The sequence below is a fragment of the Bombina bombina genome, chromosome 1 (genome assembly GCF_027579735.1).
Source record: "Bombina bombina isolate aBomBom1 chromosome 1, aBomBom1.pri, whole genome shotgun sequence".
In the NCBI taxonomy this organism is placed as follows: Eukaryota; Metazoa; Chordata; class Amphibia; order Anura; family Bombinatoridae; genus Bombina; species Bombina bombina.
The window spans coordinates 1,505,911,211-1,505,929,554 of NC_069499.1; the positions used below are offsets into that span (position 1 = coordinate 1,505,911,211).

Consider the following 18,344-nt stretch of genomic DNA (forward strand, 5'->3'; position numbering starts at 1 on the left):
TGAGATTTCATAGTAAGCTTCCTTTAACCTGAATATGGAAATATGAGAGTGCACGAGGCTCATCCTTTCAGCTGTCCCGGGACAGACACACTAAAATGCTGCTTAGAAATCCTTTACAATGGGATGTGGCTACTGAGGAACTTTTGAGGTAAAATATCTTTCTTTTTTACATAGAGATGTTCAGGTGATATTTTCTAGTCAGCTTTTTACAGCTATGCTGCATCACTTTCAAGTGTTTAAACATTTGGGTATTATGGCCCTTTAAGTGACAAGAACCTTACTATTTCTGCAGAAAATATCTCTACCAATACAACAAAGCATTTTACTGGCCTTACTTGCTGCAATACTACATGTTTTACTAAGCTTTAAATCATCTGAAATAATATTTCCCAAGTCATGTTTTTCTTTTCTAACAGTCAGCAAAGTGTCATTGAGTCTGTAATTAATGTTTGAAATAGCAAAGTGCAAAAGTATGCATTTAGGGGGAAAAATACAAACTTTAGATCCCAGTCATTTGTCAAAACCTCCAATGTTTGATATCAATTCTAATTTGGTACATTCCCCCTGGTACATCTACTCTATTGCAAACTAAGGCCTAGATTTGGAGTTCGGCGGTAAAAGGGCTGTTAACGCTCCGCGGGTTTTTTTCTGGCCGCACCATAAATTTAACTCTGGTATCGAGAGTTCAAACAAATGCTGCGTTAGGCTCCAAAAAAGGAGCGTAGAGCATATTTACCGCAAATGCAACTCTCGATACCAGAGTTGCTTACGGACGCGGCCGGCATCAAAAACGTGCTCGTGCACGATTCTCCCATAGGAAACAATGGGGCAGTTTGAGCTGAAAAAAAACACCTGCAAAAAAGCAGCGTTCAGCTCTTAACGCAGCCCCATTGTTTCCTATGGGGAAACACTTCCTACGTCTGCACCTAACACTCTAACATGTACCCCGAGTCTAAACACCCCTAACCTTACACTTATTAACCCCTAATCTGCCGCCCCCGCTATCGCTGACCCCTGCATTACACTTTTAACCCCTAATCTGCCGCTCCGTAAACCGCCGCCACCTACGTTATCCCTATGTACCCCTAATCTGCTGCCCTAACATCGCCGACCCCTATGTTATATTTATTAACCCCTAATCTGCCCCCCACAACGTCGCCGACACCTGCCTACACTTATTAACCCCTAATCTGCCGAGCGGACCTGAGCGCTACTATAATAAAGTTATTAACCCCTAATCCGCCTCACTAACCCTATCATAAATAGTATTAACCCCTAATCTGCCCTCCCTAACATCGCCGACAGCTACCTTCAATTATTAACCCCTAATCTGCCGACCGGAGCTCACCGCTATTCTAATTAACCCCTAAAGCTAAGTCTAACCCTAACACTAACACCCCCCTAAGTTAAATATAATTTTTATCTAACGAAATAAATTAACTCTTATTAAATAAATGATTCCTATTTAAAGCTAAATACTTACCTGTAAAATAAATCCTAATATAGCTACAATATAAATTATAATTATATTATAGCTATTTTAGGATTAATATTTATTTTACAGGCAACTTTGTAATTATTTTAACCAGGTACAATAGCTATTAAATAGTTAAGAACTATTTAATAGTTACCTAGTTAAAATAATAACAAATTTACCTGTAAAATAAATCCTAACCTAAGATATAATTAAACCTAACACTACCCTATCAATAAAATAATTAAATAAACTACCTACAATTACCTACAATTAACCTAACACTACACTATCAATAAATTAATTAAACACAATTGCTACAAATAAATACAATTAAATAAACTATCTAAAGTACAAAAAATAAAAAAGAACTAAGTTACAGAAAATAATAAAATATTTACAAACATAAGAAAAATATTACAACAATTTTAAACTAATTACACCTACTCTAAGCCCCCTAATAAAATAACAAAGCCCCCCAAAATAAAAAATTCCCTACCCTATTCTAAATTACAAATATTACAAGCTCTTTTACCTTACCAGCCCTGAACAGGGCCCTTTGCGGGGCATGCCCCAAGAATTTCAGCTCTTTTGCCTGTAAAAAAAAAAATACAATACCCCCCCCCAACATTACAACCCACCACCCACATACCCCTAATCTAACCCAAACCCCCCTTAAATAAACCTAACACTACCCCCCTGATGATCTTCCTACCTTGTCTTCACCATGCCAGGTTCACCGATCCGTCCTGGCTCCAAGATCTTCATCCAACCCAAGCGGGGGCTAGACATCCACTGAAGAAGTCCAGAAGAGGGTCCAAAGTCTTCCTCCTATCCGGCAAGAAGAGGACATCCGGACCGGCAAACATCTTCTCCAAGCGGCATCTTCTATCTTCTTCCATCCGATGACGACCGGCTCCATCTTGAAGACCTCCAGCGCGGATCCATCCTCTTCTTCCGACGACTAGACGACGAATGACGGTTCCTTTAAGGGACGTCATCCAAGATGGCGTCCCTCGAATTCCGATTGGCTGATAGGATTCTATCAGCCAATCGGAATTAAGGTAGGAATTTTCTGATTGGCTGATGGAATCAGCCAATCAGAATATAGTTCAATCCGATTGGCTGATCCAATCAGCCAATCAGATTGAGCTCGCATTCTATTGGCTGTTCCGATCAGCCAATAGAATGCGAGCTCAATCTGATTGGCTGATTGGATCAGCCAATCGGATTGAACTATATTCTGATTGGCTGATTCCATCAGCCAATCAGAAAATTCCTACCTTAATTCCGATTGGCTGATAGAATCCTATCAGCCAATCGGAATTCGAGGGACGCCATCTTGGATGACGTCCCTTAAAGGAACCGTCATTCGTCGTCTAGTCGTCGGAAGAAGAGGATGGATCCGCGCTGGAGGTCTTCAAGATGGAGCCGGTCGTCATCGGATGGAAGAAGATAGAAGATGCCGCTTGGAGAAGATGTTTGCCGGTCCGGATGTCCTCTTCTTGCCGGATAGGAGGAAGACTTTGGACCCTCTTCTGGACTTCTTCAGTGGATGTCTAGCCCCCGCTTGGGTTGGATGAAGATCTTGGAGCCAGGACGGATCGGTGAACCTGGCATGGTGAAGACAAGGTAGGAAGATCATCAGGGGGGTAGTGTTAGGTTTATTTAAGGGGGGTTTGGGTTAGATTAGGGGTATGTGGGTGGTGGGTTGTAATGTTGGGGGGGGGGTATTGTATGTTTTTTTTTTTACAGGCAAAAGAGCTGAAATTCTTGGGGCATGCCCCGCAAAGGGCCCTGTTCAGGGCTGGTAAGGTAAAAGAGCTTGTAATATTTGTATTTTAGAATAGGGTAGGGAATTTTTTATTTTGGGGGGCTTTGTTATTTTATTAGGGGGCTTAGAGTAGGTGTAATTAGTTTAAATTTGTTGTAATTGTTTTCTTATGTTTGTAAATATTTTATTATTTTCTGTAACTTAGTTCTTTTTTATTTTTTGTACTTTAGATAGTTTATTTAATTGTATTTATTTGTAGCAATTGTGTTTAATTAATTTATTGATAGTGTAGTGTTAGGTTAATTGTAGGTAATTGTAGGTAGTTTATTTAATTATTTTATTGATAGGGTAGTGTTAGGTTTAATTATATCTTAGGTTAGGATTTATTTTACAGGTAAATTTGTTATTATTTTAACTAGGTAACTATTAAATAGTTCTTAACTATTTAATAGCTATTGTACCTGGTTAAAATAATTACAAAGTTGCCTGTAAAATAAATATTAATCCTAAAATAGCTATAATATAATTATAATTTATATTGTAGCTATATTAGGATGTATTTTACAGGTAAGTATTTAGCTTTAAATAGGAATAAGTTATTTAATAAGAGTTAATTTATTTTGTTAGATAAAAGTTATATTTAACTTAGGGGGGTGTTAGTGTTAGGGTTAGACTTAGCTTTAGGGGTTAATACATTTATTAGAATAGCGGTGAGCTCCGGTCGGCAGATTAGGGGTTAATAATTGAAGGTAGGTGTCGGCGATGTTAGGGAGGGCAGATTAGGGGTTAATACTATTTATGATAGGGTTAGTGAGGCGGATTAGGGGTTAATAACTTTATTATAGTAGCGCTCAGGTCCGCTCGGCAGATTAGGGGTTAATAAGTGTAGGTAGGTGTCGGCGACGTTGAGGGGGGCAGATTAGGGGTTAATAAATATAACATAGGGGTCGGCGATGTTAGGGGTAGCAGATTAGGGGTACATAGGGATAACGTAGGTGGCGGCGATTTGCGGTCGGAAGATTAGGGGTTAATTATTTTAAGTAGCTTGCGGCGACGTTGTGGGGGGCAAGTTAGGGGTTAATAGATATAATACAGGGGTCGGCGGTGTTAGGGGCAGCAGATTAGGGGTACATAAGTATAACGTAGGTGGCGGTCGGCAGATTAGGGGTTAAAAATTTTAATCGAGTGGCGGCGATGTGGGGGGACCTCGGTTTAGGGGTACATAGGTAGTTTATGGGTGTTAGTGTACTTTAGGGTACAGTAGTTAAGAGCTTTATAAACCGGCGTTAGCCAGAAAGCTCTTAACTCCTGCTATTTTCAGGCGGCTGGAATTTTGTCGTTAGAGCTCTAACGCTCACTGCAGAAACGACTCTAAATACCGGCGTTAGGAAGATCCCATTGAAAAGATAGGCTACGCAAGTGGCGTAGGGGGATCTGCGGTATGGAAAAGTCGCGGCTGAAAAGTGAGCGTTAGACCCTTTAATCACTGACTCCAAATACCAGCGGGCGGCCAAAACCAGCGTTAGGAGCCTCTAACGCTGGTTTTGACGGCTACCGCCGAACTCTAAATCTAGGCCCAAGTATCATCTACAAACAGACATACTCTCCCCTGTAGCCCTTTGCTGATATTACTTATAAATATGTTAAACAAAACAGGCACCAGAACTGACCCCTGAGGAACACCACTAGTAACTGTCCCATGTACTGAATGTACTTAATTTAATAAGATACTCTGTTGTCTATCTTTAAGCCAGCATTTTACACAGCTTTTCTGAAATCTAGATACGCTACATCAACTGCCTCACTCTGGTCTAATACTTTAGTTACATAATCAAAGAAGTAAATTAGATTAGTCTGATCTGATCTCCCTGAAGTAACACTATGCTGATTTTGGTCCTCTATATTGTCTTTATGTAAGTCATTATTTATCTTTTAAGAGAGTTTCTATTAATTTCCCTACTACTGAAGTTAAACTGACTGGCCTGTAGTTACCAGGTTCTTCTCTATTGCCCTTTTTATAAAGAGGTACTACAGTCACTATTCTCCAGTCATCTAGAACACCTCCTGTCAATAGTGACTGATTAAACAGATCAGTTAATGAAGCAGATAGTACAGATCAAAGTTTGTTTAAAATCCTTGAATAAATATTATCAGGACCCACAGACTTTTTTTTACATTTATTTTGATAATGCCAATGCAACCCCATTCTCCATAAAAAGATTAGTGCACAGCTCATTTCCATTTTTAGCAGCATCCCTTAAAGGGATAGTAAACCCAAAAGTTTTCTTTTATGACTCAGATAGAACATACAATTTTTAACAACTTTCAAATGTTCTTCTATTATCAAATTTGCTTTATTCTCTTGTTATCCATTGCTGAAGGAACAGCATTGCACTACTGGCGGATAGCATCTAGTTAGCCAATCACAAGACACAAATGTGTGCAGGCACAAACTAGCAGCAGCTCCCTCTGGTGTATGATATGTGCGTATTCTTTTTTTAACAAGGGATACTAAGAGAACGAAGCACATTTGAAAATAGAAGTGAATTTAAAAGTGTCTTAAAATAACATGCTCTATCTGAATAATACAAATTTTGACTTTCCTATCCCTTTTATGTAGTCATTTGATCTTCAAAAAAAAAATTTTTTAAATTTTATAAGCTATCTCTTTTGTCTTTACAGCATGTGCTACTTCTTTTGAAAACCATATTGGTTCTTCTTTCATTTACTTTTACAGACATGCCTAATACAGTGTGCTGTTGTATCTAAAATGACACCCTTCCAAAAAATCCCACATTTCTTTTGCCCCCGTAATAAGAGTTTGTGTTTGCACTTTTAAGGAATAATTCAGGTAGTCTTCCATGTATGAAAGATCAGCCTTCTTAAAGATGGACAGTGACTGCACGTGAATATTAAACAGATTGATTATCACTGGACCCTACAGACACATCTGATACTGTTTCACTGTTTGTAGGTAATAGATTTAATATTGCTTCCTTTCCAGTTGGTTCCTTAGCCAATTGCTCAAATGAGTCCACTTGCAAGGATTCAAGAATGTATCTGCTTCTAGCTGATCTAGTAAAAGGTTCTTCTACTATATATCTGGCAAATTAAAACCCCCCCACTACTATAACTTTACTCTTCATGGTCATATTGGTTATTTCTTCTATTAACAGATTGTCCAGTCTGTCATTCTGTAAATCACAGATGTATAGCATGAAGCTTATACACATCTTAAATATGAACATTAGAAGGTTAACTTATAATAGCGCTTAGTATTTATATGTTTAAAAAAAATATTAGTTGTAAAATTAAACAAATTATATGTAATTGTTAGTTGCATATGAATTGCAATTATTCAGCAATACGGAATCAGACAACTGTCATATTTTAGTTTTAAATTGGCTGCAAATATTTGCTTATATTCTATATTATATAATACAGTGGTTCTCAAACTTTTTTAACCTAGTGGCCCCTTCTGAAATTTTTTTGGTGGCTACTACCCCCCTTGTAACCAATTTAAAAAAAAGTAACAGTATTGACGCACACCTCCTTGTCTCAGTACAATTACTTAGGTAGGTTTACACATTGATTTGGTGGGTATTCTTATAATTAAAGACATATCCGTGACAACGTGAAATATTGCTGGATTAATGGGATTATAAAGCTTTGCATTATTAATATTATTATTAATAGTTAATGTGCAGCTTGAAAAATACTAATGGGAGGAGTGTTCAGTGTGGACTAGAGTAAAAAATATAAACCCTACATTGCCAGACCCATATAGGGACAGATGTTGGAAAAAACTTTATAATACAGGTTAACTAGGGGCAAAGCATTACCATTAAAATAAAATAAACCAAAATAGTGATGGAATCACAATATATTGATGGGTACCCGCTGCTTTGGTTATTAATACCAGTCAGTGTGTTATATGTGTGCACATGTTCAGGAGACATGACAACCATATTGGATAAGGAAATGGCACATTCCTTATCCAGTATGTCTGCCAAGAAATCTGCACATGTGCACAGCAAGTAATAACTCAGCAACCAGAATGTGTGCAGAAAGCATCAAGCCCATTATAAAATGCAGGGGACTTGCTGCTGCAATTTTAAACTAAATATTGGGAAATTAGGAAAATATATGTTTGAGTTGTAAGTAGGGTACAGGATGGTGATTTCAGTGGTAAAAGGAATAGTCTAGTCAAAATTAAACTTTTATGATTCAGATAGAGCATGCAATTTTAAGCTTTTTTCTAATTTACTTCTATTATCAATTTTTCTTCGTTCTCTTGGTATCTTTATTTGAATGTAAGCTTAGGAGCCGACCCATTTTTGGTTCAGCACCTGGGTAGAGCTTGCTAATTGGTGGCTACATTTAGACACCAATCAGAAAGCGCTACCCAGGTACTGAACCAAAAATGGGCAGGCTCCTACACTTACATTCCTGCTTTTTAAATGAAGATACCATGTTTGTAAAAAGTGGCTTATCAGTTTTGCATCAACAATCATGATAGGAGAAGCATTCTTTGCAATAGTAACTAAGTCTAATCAGTGCTAAACCACAATCAGGGCAGGCTTCCCCATTCTCTCTCAACTGCACATGTGCAAACAGAGTTTATGTTATGGGGCCCATTTAGCAAGCTCCGGATGGAGCTTGTGGGCCAGTGTTTCTGGCAAGCCTGCATTTAGACACCAATCAGAAAGCCCTACCCAGGTATTGAACCAAAAATGGGCAGGCTCCTACACTTACATTCCTGCTTTTTAAATGAAGATACCAAGAGAAAGAATAAACATTGATAACAGAAGTAAATGAACAAGTTGCTTAAAATTGCACGCTATGGGGCCTATCTATCAAGCACCGAACGGAGCTTGACGGCCCGTGTGTCTGGCGAGTCTTCAGACTCGCCATAAACACAAGTTATGGAGCAGCAGTCACAAAGACCGGTACTCCATAACCCTGTCCGCCTGCTCTGAGCAGGCGGACAGGAATCGCGGGAATTCAACCCGATCGAGTATGATCGGGTTGATTGACACCCCCTGGTGGCGGCTGATTGGCCGCGAGTCTGCAGGGGGCGACGTTGCACCAGCAGCTCACAAGAACCGCTGGTGCAATGCTGAATGCTCTCCGCATTCAGCGATGTCTGTCGGACCTGATCCGCACTGTCGAATCAGGTCCGACAGACATTTGTTAAATAGGCCTCTCTATCTCAACCATGAAAGAAAAAATGTGGGTGTCATATCCCTTTAAATTTCAGAGCACAACAAATTAAATTATCAACTACTTAGCATATCTCACTTACGTCTTAAAGTACCTAATATAGCAGGTTACAATCATGTGTTGAAGCACCTCATTACATATTATCATTCAACATAGGTTTGAAGCTTCTTATACAATATTTTTAACAGTCATCCTCATTTGTATGTTTGCTGGATTGTGTAACCATTGTTGTTAGATTATATTATCCAATTTAGACTAATACATCCCAGCAGCCCATGTGCTATGCATGAAGGGATTGTATGGACTTTATATTGGTACCTCACACAACACAAATATTTACATCACTCTGTGACATCACTTTAGCATTTTATCAGTACTTAATTAGATCTAGATCGGAATATCATTACCTCCGGTGTTATTCTTGTGCTGACTTTCAATAATGCGAAGGCGATTAATTTTGTTAATATAAAGCACAAGAGTTTTGTGAAGGGGATACACTATTTTATTGTTTGTATCCCATATTTTTAGTTGCAAATAAAAGTTATGTTTTAATCATTTTCCAGCCAGTGTCAGTCAGGGCAGAGAGTGCTAACCTGCATCCTTTTGCGGATTCTTTCTTTCCCGTGCCTTATCAGCAGCTCCTTTATCTTTACTTTGTTATTTGAAGAATACTATACTGAAATTTCATAATAATGGTGTATTGGCTATAGAAAAACTATGTAAATATGAGGCAGCAGCAGAAATTAGCCTTCCACAGAGGGATGGAAGAGTGAGAACCCAAGCCGTTTATTTTGTCGGCTTTTCATGTAATTTAGCTCTAAAAAATTTAGGATTTTCTTATTCTCAGAACTGAAACAACACTAAAGCCCCGATTGCAAGACAACTTCAATATTCTTTACATTATCTCTGTAGCAGTGCTTCTGTTTATAAGGTGGGGTGTACATGAGTAACGGGTTTTCTAAGGTTTCAGGTTCAGGCTGTCCTGAAAAATGAGGGACTGTTGCTATCTGTTTTTAACCAGTGCTTTCATACATTTGGTTCCATGTTCTCATGTAGGACCTTACACAAATTCCTAATCAGCCTCTTATCCATTTTTTTGCTTGCAGTACAGAATTGGACAGTTGTATATGATCAGCAAACATAGCCATGAACAGAGTGACCGAGGAGAAGGTGTGGAAGTTGTTCAGAATGAGCCCTATGAGGATCCAGTTCACGGGCCTGGCCAGTTAACAGAGAAGAGGGTTTACCTGAACAGGTAAGTGCTTTCATCTCTTAAGAGACTGTTAAACTTGACATTTCAACTACGTATAAATTGTATCATTATTGCAAGTAATATTTATTTTGCTGCCTTTTTCTTTAAAATACATCTAACAATTGTGCTTGTTTTACTTTCTCCCAGGGAGGTTTGGGTTAATAATTTTAGGCAATTTATGTAAGCTTTTGTTTACTTCAACCCCCCTAAGATTCTCAACAGTCACATGTTTGTAAAAAGTGGCTTATCAGTTTTGCATCAACAATCATGATAGGAGAAGCATTCTTTGCAATAGTAACTAAGTCTAATCAGTGCTAAACCACAATCAGGGCAGGCTTCCCCAGTCTCTCTCAGCTGCACATATGCAAACAGAGTTTATGCTATGGGGCCCATTTATCAAGCTCCGGATGGAGTTTGTAGGCCAGTGTTTCTGGCGAGCCTGCAGGCTCGCCAGAAACACCAGTTATGAAGCAGCGGTCTAAAGACTCTGCTCTGAGCAGGCGGACAGACATTGCCGCAATTCAACCGGATTGAGTATGATCGGGTTGATTGACACCCCCTGCTGGCGGCCGATTGGCTGTGAATCTGCAGGGGGCGGTGTTGCACCAGCAGCTTACAAGAGCTGCTGGTGCAATGCTGAATACGGAGAGCGTATTGCTCTCCGCATTCAACGAGGTCTGTCGGACCTGACCTTAAATAGGTCCCTATATCTGAATATTAGTTTGTGATTTGTTAGCAAGGATTCTTTTGTTCTGGGGACATGAAAATCAGTGAAATTAATAAACATGAAACAATATACTCATTTGACAAAATAAAGGTGCTTTTTTCACTGCAAAATTATTCTCAGTTGTGAAGTTTCAAAATCATGCAGTTTACAATTTGTGTTTAGTGGTCCATTAAAGGTACACATGAAACCTACTTAACTGCATCCTGAAAGCTTTTTAGTACTAAAATAAAAATATGTTTGAGTAATCTTGATAATCAAATCGTTATAAAATGTATTAGATAAGCATTTAGCAAACCTTTTATCGTATGTCACCGTTAATCGCTATTTGTTTTTCACAACTGTTGCTATTCATAGCAAACATCTAAGCTTGCTCTCCCCGAGATATGGGGTCGAAATTCCCTTCTTGTTTGCTGTCTTATTGGAAGTGTTTTTCTAGTAAAATTGGAGATGTAGCTATCTCAATCAGTAAATTAAGCCCCATTTTCAAAGCCTTTTCAGGTTTCTTTATGCCAGTTTTTCTCAACTGCAGTCCTCAAGGCACACTTATAGACCGTCGTATCCTCTGGATATCTCAACTAGAGCACATAGTGAAAAAAAACGGCAGCTCAGTAACCATGTATTTTACTCTGCTCTCACCCAAGGTAATCCTAAAAATCTGGCCTATTAGTTTGCCCAGATGACTGGAATTGAGAAACACTATGTTATACTACAAAACATGTTAAATGCTTCAAGGACATACAACGAATGTGACTAGGGTTAACCAATCCGGCACAGAAAGGATTAACAGACCATCTCCACCTTAACCAATTGGTCACAGTTTAGCCACCAGTTAGTGCAAGGTGCCACCACTTATGATTTATTATATGGGAAATCCCAGACTACAAATTAAATCCCACAATACAATTTAGCAATACATAATCTAAAAAACACAGTATTAATACTACCAGTCTCTTTCAGTAACTTGGTTCAAATATTGGACAAAGGCAAAAACTAGACATGTGCGAATGCATCCGAATTTCTGAATCGGCACCATAACTAAAATCCCGAAAAATTCAGAAAATGAATAAATCAGTTTCCAAATTTTCTGACCCATTCTTTATTCATATTAGGAATTTTCATTGTTCTAATCTAAACCGCAGTTCCCCGACATCACCGACACTAAGTAAATCACAAAATAAAGCTATTAACCCCTAATTTCTCCTCGTGTCTCTCCTGAGCTATAAAGGTAATTAAATCACTGCTTTGTGTGTGTGTTAATGTCAACCTAAAAATTACATTTGTTACTGACAGCTACATTATTAAATTACTATTTTTTTTTACTTGTTTCTGTTATATTCCAGATAAAATTTAAGAGCTTTGACTATATCAAGTATATGCAGAAGTGGCCATTGGTTGTTCTTATAATTAGGAAAGAATCATAGAATGATAGAATTCTCAGAATGAATGTTCTTAGAACTATCAACCTTTTAAAGAACAAAGAGTTGTGTCCTATTCTGATGAAAAATCTCTTAAGGAAAAACACAAAGTTCAGCCTCAAGCTTTTATGCTATTTTAATTGTGGACAGAATCAAATAAAACTATTGTTTCATAAGTTTACCATGTTAGGGGTGGAAGAAGCAGAGACTATACACAAGAAATAAAAGGAAATTACAATGGCATTATAAAATGCTGCCAATTATAATCCTGTTTAAACCGTCTCTGTCTTTTTATGGTAATCTCTCTACTACCATTTCCATCATAAAAGATAAAGGGTCATTAATGTGTTCAAATTATGTGCTCTTAAGCACATAGTTAAAGTAAAGCTTGGGAGCCACAGAGAACTGCTGGACCCGAGCAGACACTGCTGCAGATCCAGCGGCACTATAATGGCCCTCTAAAGGTGCACAACCATACCCAAAGGCCTTTACTTATATAAGGATAACCTGACTATAGAGTTAAGTAAAAAAAAAAGCACACACACACACTATTTTTTACAACCTTGTTTATTTATCCCAACACAACTGGCACCGTACTGCTGACAAAGATACCGCACCTGTGTCCTGGGCTGATAGTGCAGTCTCTTTGTCAGCCGTGAGACCAGCACGCTATTTCTCTTGTAAGGTGTATCCAGTCCACGGATCATCCATTACTTGTGGGATATTCTCATTCCCAACAGGAAGTTGCAAGAGGACACCCACAGCAGAGCTGTAATATAGCTCCTCCCCTAACTGTCATAGCCAGTCATTCTCTTGCAACTCTCAACAAGCTAGGACGTTGTAGGAGAGAGTGGTTAAATATAGCTAGTTTATTTTCTTCAATCAAAAGTTTGTTATTTTTAAATAGTACCGGAGTTGTGCTATTTTATCTCAGGCAGTAAATAGAAGAAGAATCTGCCTGAGGTTTCTATGATCTTAGCAGGTTGTAACTAAGATCCATTGCTATTCTCACATATGTCTGAGGGGATTACACAGATGAGGTAACTTCAGCGAGAGAATGGCGTGCAGTTTATTCTGCTATCAGGTATGTGCAGTTATAATTTTTTCTAGAGATGGAAAACACTAGAAAATGCTGCTGATACCGGATTAATGTAAGTTAAGCCTGAATACAGTGATTTAATAACGAATGGTATCAGGCTTACTCCCAGGGGTAATACCCTTATGATATTTACAATATAAAACGTTTGCTGGCATGTTTAATCGTTTTTATATATGCTTTGGTGATAAAACTTTATTGGGGCCTAGTTTTTTCCACATGGCTGCTTAAATTTTGACTAGAAACAATTTCCACTGTTGTAGTATAAAAGTTACAGTTGGTGCAGTTAAAATTACAAACTGTGACATCTAGCTTCCCTCAAAGGCCCTCTGAATGCTATAGGACATCTCTAAAGGGCCCAAAGGCTTTTCAAAGTCGTTTATTGGGGAAGGTAGGGCCACAGCTTGCTGTGGCAGTTGGTTGTGACTGTTAAAAAACGTCTATTTCGTTTTTTTGATCCGTTTTTTGAACTAAGAGGTTAATCATCCATTTGCAAGTGGGTGCAATGCTCTTTTAGCCTATTATACACACTGTAAAAATTTCGTTTGATTTACTGCATTTTTTCACTGTTTTTCAAACAGAATTTGTTTCTCTTAAAGGCCCTCTTAGAATGTGTACCAAATGTACTGATTCCATTTTATGCAATAAAGATCATTTTCTGTCTTTAAAAAATGTATCACCAGAGGAATGTGAGGAGGGGGAAGTTATGCCGACTAACTTTCCCCACGTGTCAGACCCTTTGACTCCCACTTAAGGGACTCACGCTCAAATGGCGCCAAGTACATCTAGGGCGCCCATAGCGTTTACTTTACAAGACATGGCGGCAGTCATGGATAATACACTGTCAGCGGTATTAGCCAGACTACCTGAACTTAGAGGTAAGCGAGATAGCTCTGGGGTGAGACAAAATGCAGAGCATACTGACGCTTTAAGAACCATGTCTGATACTGCCTCACAATATGCAGAAGCTGAGGAAAGAGAGCTTCAGTCAGTGGGTGATGTTAATGACTCAGGAAAGATACCTGATTCTAATATTTCTACATTTAAATTTAAGCTTGAACACCTCCGTGTGTTGCTTAGGGAGGTTTTAGCTGCTCTGAATGACTGTGATACCATTGCAGTGCCAGAGAAATTGTGTAGACTGGATAAATACTTTGCAGTGCCGGTGTGTACTGATGTTTTTCCAAATACCTAAAAGGTTTACAGAAATTATTAATAAGGAATGGGATAGACCAGGTGTGCCGTTCTCTTCCCCTCCTATTTTTAGAAAAATGTTTCCAATAGACGCCACCACATGGGACTTATGGCAGACAGTCCCTAAGGTGGAGGGAGCAGTTTCTACTCTAGTAAAGCGTACTACTATCCCTGTCGAGGACAGTTGTGTTTTTTTTTTTAGATCCAATGGATAAAAAATTAGAGGTTACCTTAAGAAAATATTTATTCTACAAGGTTTTATCCTACAGCCCCTTGCATGCATTGCCCCTGTCACTGCTGCTGCGGCGTACTGGTTTGAGTCTCTGGAAGAGGCTTTACAGGTAGCGACTCCATTGGATGACAAACTTGGCAAACTTAGAGCACTTAAGCTAGCCAATTCTTTTATTCTGATGCCATTGTTCATTTGACTAAACTAACGGCTAAGAATTCTGGTTTTGCTATACAGGCGCGGAGAGCGCTGTGGCTTAGATCATGGTCAGCTGACGTGACTTCAAAATCTAAACTACTTAACATTCCCTTCAAGGGGCAGACCCTATTCGGGCCTGGTTGAAGGAGATTATTGCTGATATCACTGGAGGAAAAGGTCATGCCCTTCCTCAGGACAGGTCCAAATCTAGGGCCAAACAGTCTAATTTTCGTGCCTTTCAAAACTTCAAGGCAGGTGCGGCATCAACTTCCTCTAATAATAAACAAGAGGGAATTTTTGCTCAATCCAAGACGGTCTGGAGACCAAACCAGACATGGAAAAAAGGTAAGCAGGTGAAAAAGCCTGCTGCTGCCTCTAAGACAGCATGAAGGAACGGCCCCCTATCCGGGAACGGATCTAGTAGGGGGCAGACTTTCACTCTTTGCCCAGGCGTGGGCAAGAGATGTTCAGGATCCCTGGGTGTTGGAAATTATATCCCAGGGATATCTTCTGGACTTCAAAGCTTCCCCCCCAAAAGGGAGATTTCACCTTTCACAATTATCTGCACACCAGATAAAGAGAGAGGCATTCTTACACTGTGTACGAGTCCTCCTAGTTATGGGAGTGATCCATCCAGTTCCAAAGGAGGAACAGGGACAGGGTTTTTACTCAAATCTGTTTGTGGTTCCCAAAAAAGAGGGAACCTTCAGACCAATTTTGGATCTAAAGATCTTAAACAAATTCCTCAAAGTTCCGTCGTTCAAGATGGAAACTATTCGTACCATCCTACCACTGATCCAGGAGGGTCAATATATGACTACAGTGGATCTAACGGATGCTTATCTTCACATTCCGATACACAAAGATCATCATCGGTTTCTCAGGTTTGCCTTTTAAGACAGGCATTACCAGTTGTAGCTCTTCCCTTGGGATTAGCTACAGCCCCAAGAATCTTTACAAAGGTTCTAGGGTCACTTATGGCAGTCCTAAGGCCGCGGGGCATAGCAGTAGCCCCTTATTTAGACGACATCCTGATACAGGCGTCAAACTTCCAAATTGCCAAGTCTCATACGGACGTAGTATTGGCATTTCTGTGGTCGCATGGGTGGAAAGTGAACGAGGAAAAGAGTTCTCTATCCCCACTCACAAGATTTTCCTTTCTAGGGACTCTGATAGATTCTGTAGAAATGAAAATTCACCTGACGGAGTCCAGGTTATCAAAGCTTCTAAATTCCTGCTGGGTTCTTCATTCCATTCCGCGCCCTTCGGTGGTTCAGTGTATGGAAGTAATCGGCTTAATGGTAGCGGCAATGGACATAGTGCCGTTTGCACGCTTACATCTCAGACCACTGCAACTATGCATGCTCAGTCAGTGGAGCGGGGATTACACAGATTTGTCCCCTCAACTGAATCTGGACCAAGAGACCAGGGATTCTCTTCTCTGGTGGCTATCTCAGGTCCATCTGTCCAAAGGTATGACCTTTCGCAGGCCAGATTGGACAATTATTACGACAGATGCCAGCCTTCTAGGTTGGGGTGCAGTCTGGAACTCCCTGAAGGCTCAGGGATCGTGGACTCAGGAGGAGTCTCTCCTTCCATTAAATATTCTGGAACTAAGAGCGATATTCAAGGCTCTTCAGGCTTGGCTTGGCCTCAGTTAGCAACTCTGAGGTACATCAGATTTCAGTCGGGCAACATCACGACTGTAGCTTACATCAACCATCAAGGGGGAACGAGAAGTTCCCTAGAGATGTTAGAAGTTTTAAAAATAATTCGCTGGGCAGAGATTCACTCTTGTCACCTATCAGCTATCCATATCTCAGGTGTAGAGCACTGGGAGGTGGATTTTCTAAGTCGTCAGACTTTTCATCCGGGAGAGTGGGAATTCCATCCGGAAGCATTTGCACAACTGATTCATCGTTGGGGCAAACCAGAACTGGATCTCATGGCGTCTCGCCAGAACGCCAAGCTTCCGTGTTACGGATCCAGGTCCAGGGATCCCAAGGCGACACTGATAGATGCTCTAGCAGCGCCCTGGTCTTTCAACCTGGCTTATGTGTTTCCACCGTTTCCTCTGCTCCCTCGACTGATTGCCAAGATAAAGCAGGAGAGAGCATCGGTGATTCTGATAGCACCTGCGTGGCCACGCAGGACCTGGTATGCAGATCTAGTGGACATGTCATCCTTTCCACCATGGTCTCTGCCTCTGAAACAGGACCTTCTACTTCAGGGTCCTTTCAACCATCCAAATCTAATTTCTCTGAGGCTGACTGCCTGGAGATTGAACGCTTGATTTTATCAAAGCGTGGCTTCTCCGAGTCAGTTATTGATACCTTAAGACAGGCACGAAAGCCTGTCACCAGGAAAATTTACCATAAGGTAGGGCGTAGATATCTTTATTGGTGTGAATCCAAGGGTTACTCATGTAGTAAGGTCAGGATTGCTAGGAAATTATCTTTTCTCCAAGAAGGTTTGGAAAAAGGATTGTCAGCTAGTTAAGCGTCTGGCAGATGTTCCAGACGTTCAGGCATTTTGTCAGGCTTTAGTTAGAATCAAGCCTGTGTTTAAACCTGTTGATCCACCATGGAGCTTAAACTTGGTTCTTAAGGTTCTTCAAGGAGTTTCGTTTGAACCTCTTCATTCCATACAATGTGATTCTCCTTATCTGATTTTTTCATACGGATAAGGTAGTCCTGCGTACCAAACCTGGGTTCTTACCTAAGGTGGTATCTAACAAGAATATCAATCAAGAGATTGTTGTTCCATCCTTGTGTTACACAATTTGGACGTGGTCCGTGCTTTAAAGTTTTACTTACAAGCTACTAAAGATTTTCGTCAAACATCTGCTTTGTTTGTTGTCTACTCTGGACAGAGGAGAGGTCAAAAGGCTTCGGCAACCTCTTTTTCTTTTTGACTAAGAAGCTTCCCCATAGGAATCAATGGGGCTGCGTTACTGAGCTTTATGCTGCTTTATTGCAGGTGTTAGACTTTTTCTCAGCCGGCTCTCCCCATTGATGTCTATGGGCAAATCGTGCACGAGCACGTACAACCAGCTCACCGCTGACTTATGCAGCGCTCGTATTGGAGTGCGGTATGGAGCACAATTTTGCTCTACACTCACTTCTTGCCTTTTAACGCCGGGTTTGTAAAAACTTGTAATACCAGCGCTGTAGGTAAGTGAGCGGAGACAATAACGTGCAAGTTAGTACCGCACCCCTCATAACGCAAAACTCGTAATCTAGCCGTTAGACTTTTGTAAAATAATAATAGTTATAAAATACAAGTACTAGATATAGAAATAACCCAATGCTAACCAACTCTGCAGGTGGCCGCTATTAAATTGAATGCTTTTTAAATAAAGCCACATTACTTTATAGCAAGCTTCATGTGTGCAGCCTTGCGGCTTAATTCAGATCTCATACTTGCAGAGTTTGCTCCCTGGTGTACGTGTAAATGCTGAGCAGGGAAGGGCTGTAGGGCTCTCTGGTGCTGACACAGCAGGAGTTCTGAGTTGGCTCTCAGCCTCCGGCTATATGCGACTCAACTCCAGCTGGAAGCCTAACATTGCGAATGACCACAGGGTTTGTGCATCGCTGACCTTGTGCAGCAAAGTGACAAGTTCAAGTTCGTGATGGGTAAAAAAAAAAAAAGATTCTATCTAAAAGCATTCTGGTTTCCTCAAGCATCATTCATGTCTCTCTCTATTCTGTTCACAAGGTCGAAAAATGCTGATTTCACGATTCTTGAGCATAAGCCTTCGTA

At 40.0% G+C, this 18,344-nt stretch overlaps 1 protein-coding gene across 1 annotated transcript in view; it reads left to right on the forward strand.

Moving 5' to 3' along the window:
* The window catches only part of PITPNC1 (phosphatidylinositol transfer protein cytoplasmic 1), a 674,601-nt gene that overhangs the window by 275,842 nt on the left and 380,415 nt on the right, over positions 1 to 18,344 (forward strand). The window contains exon 2 of the mRNA XM_053707933.1: positions 9,578 to 9,726. Coding sequence (XP_053563908.1) covers positions 9,578 to 9,726 — 149 coding nt within the window. The remainder of the gene's footprint in view (positions 1 to 9,577; positions 9,727 to 18,344) is intronic.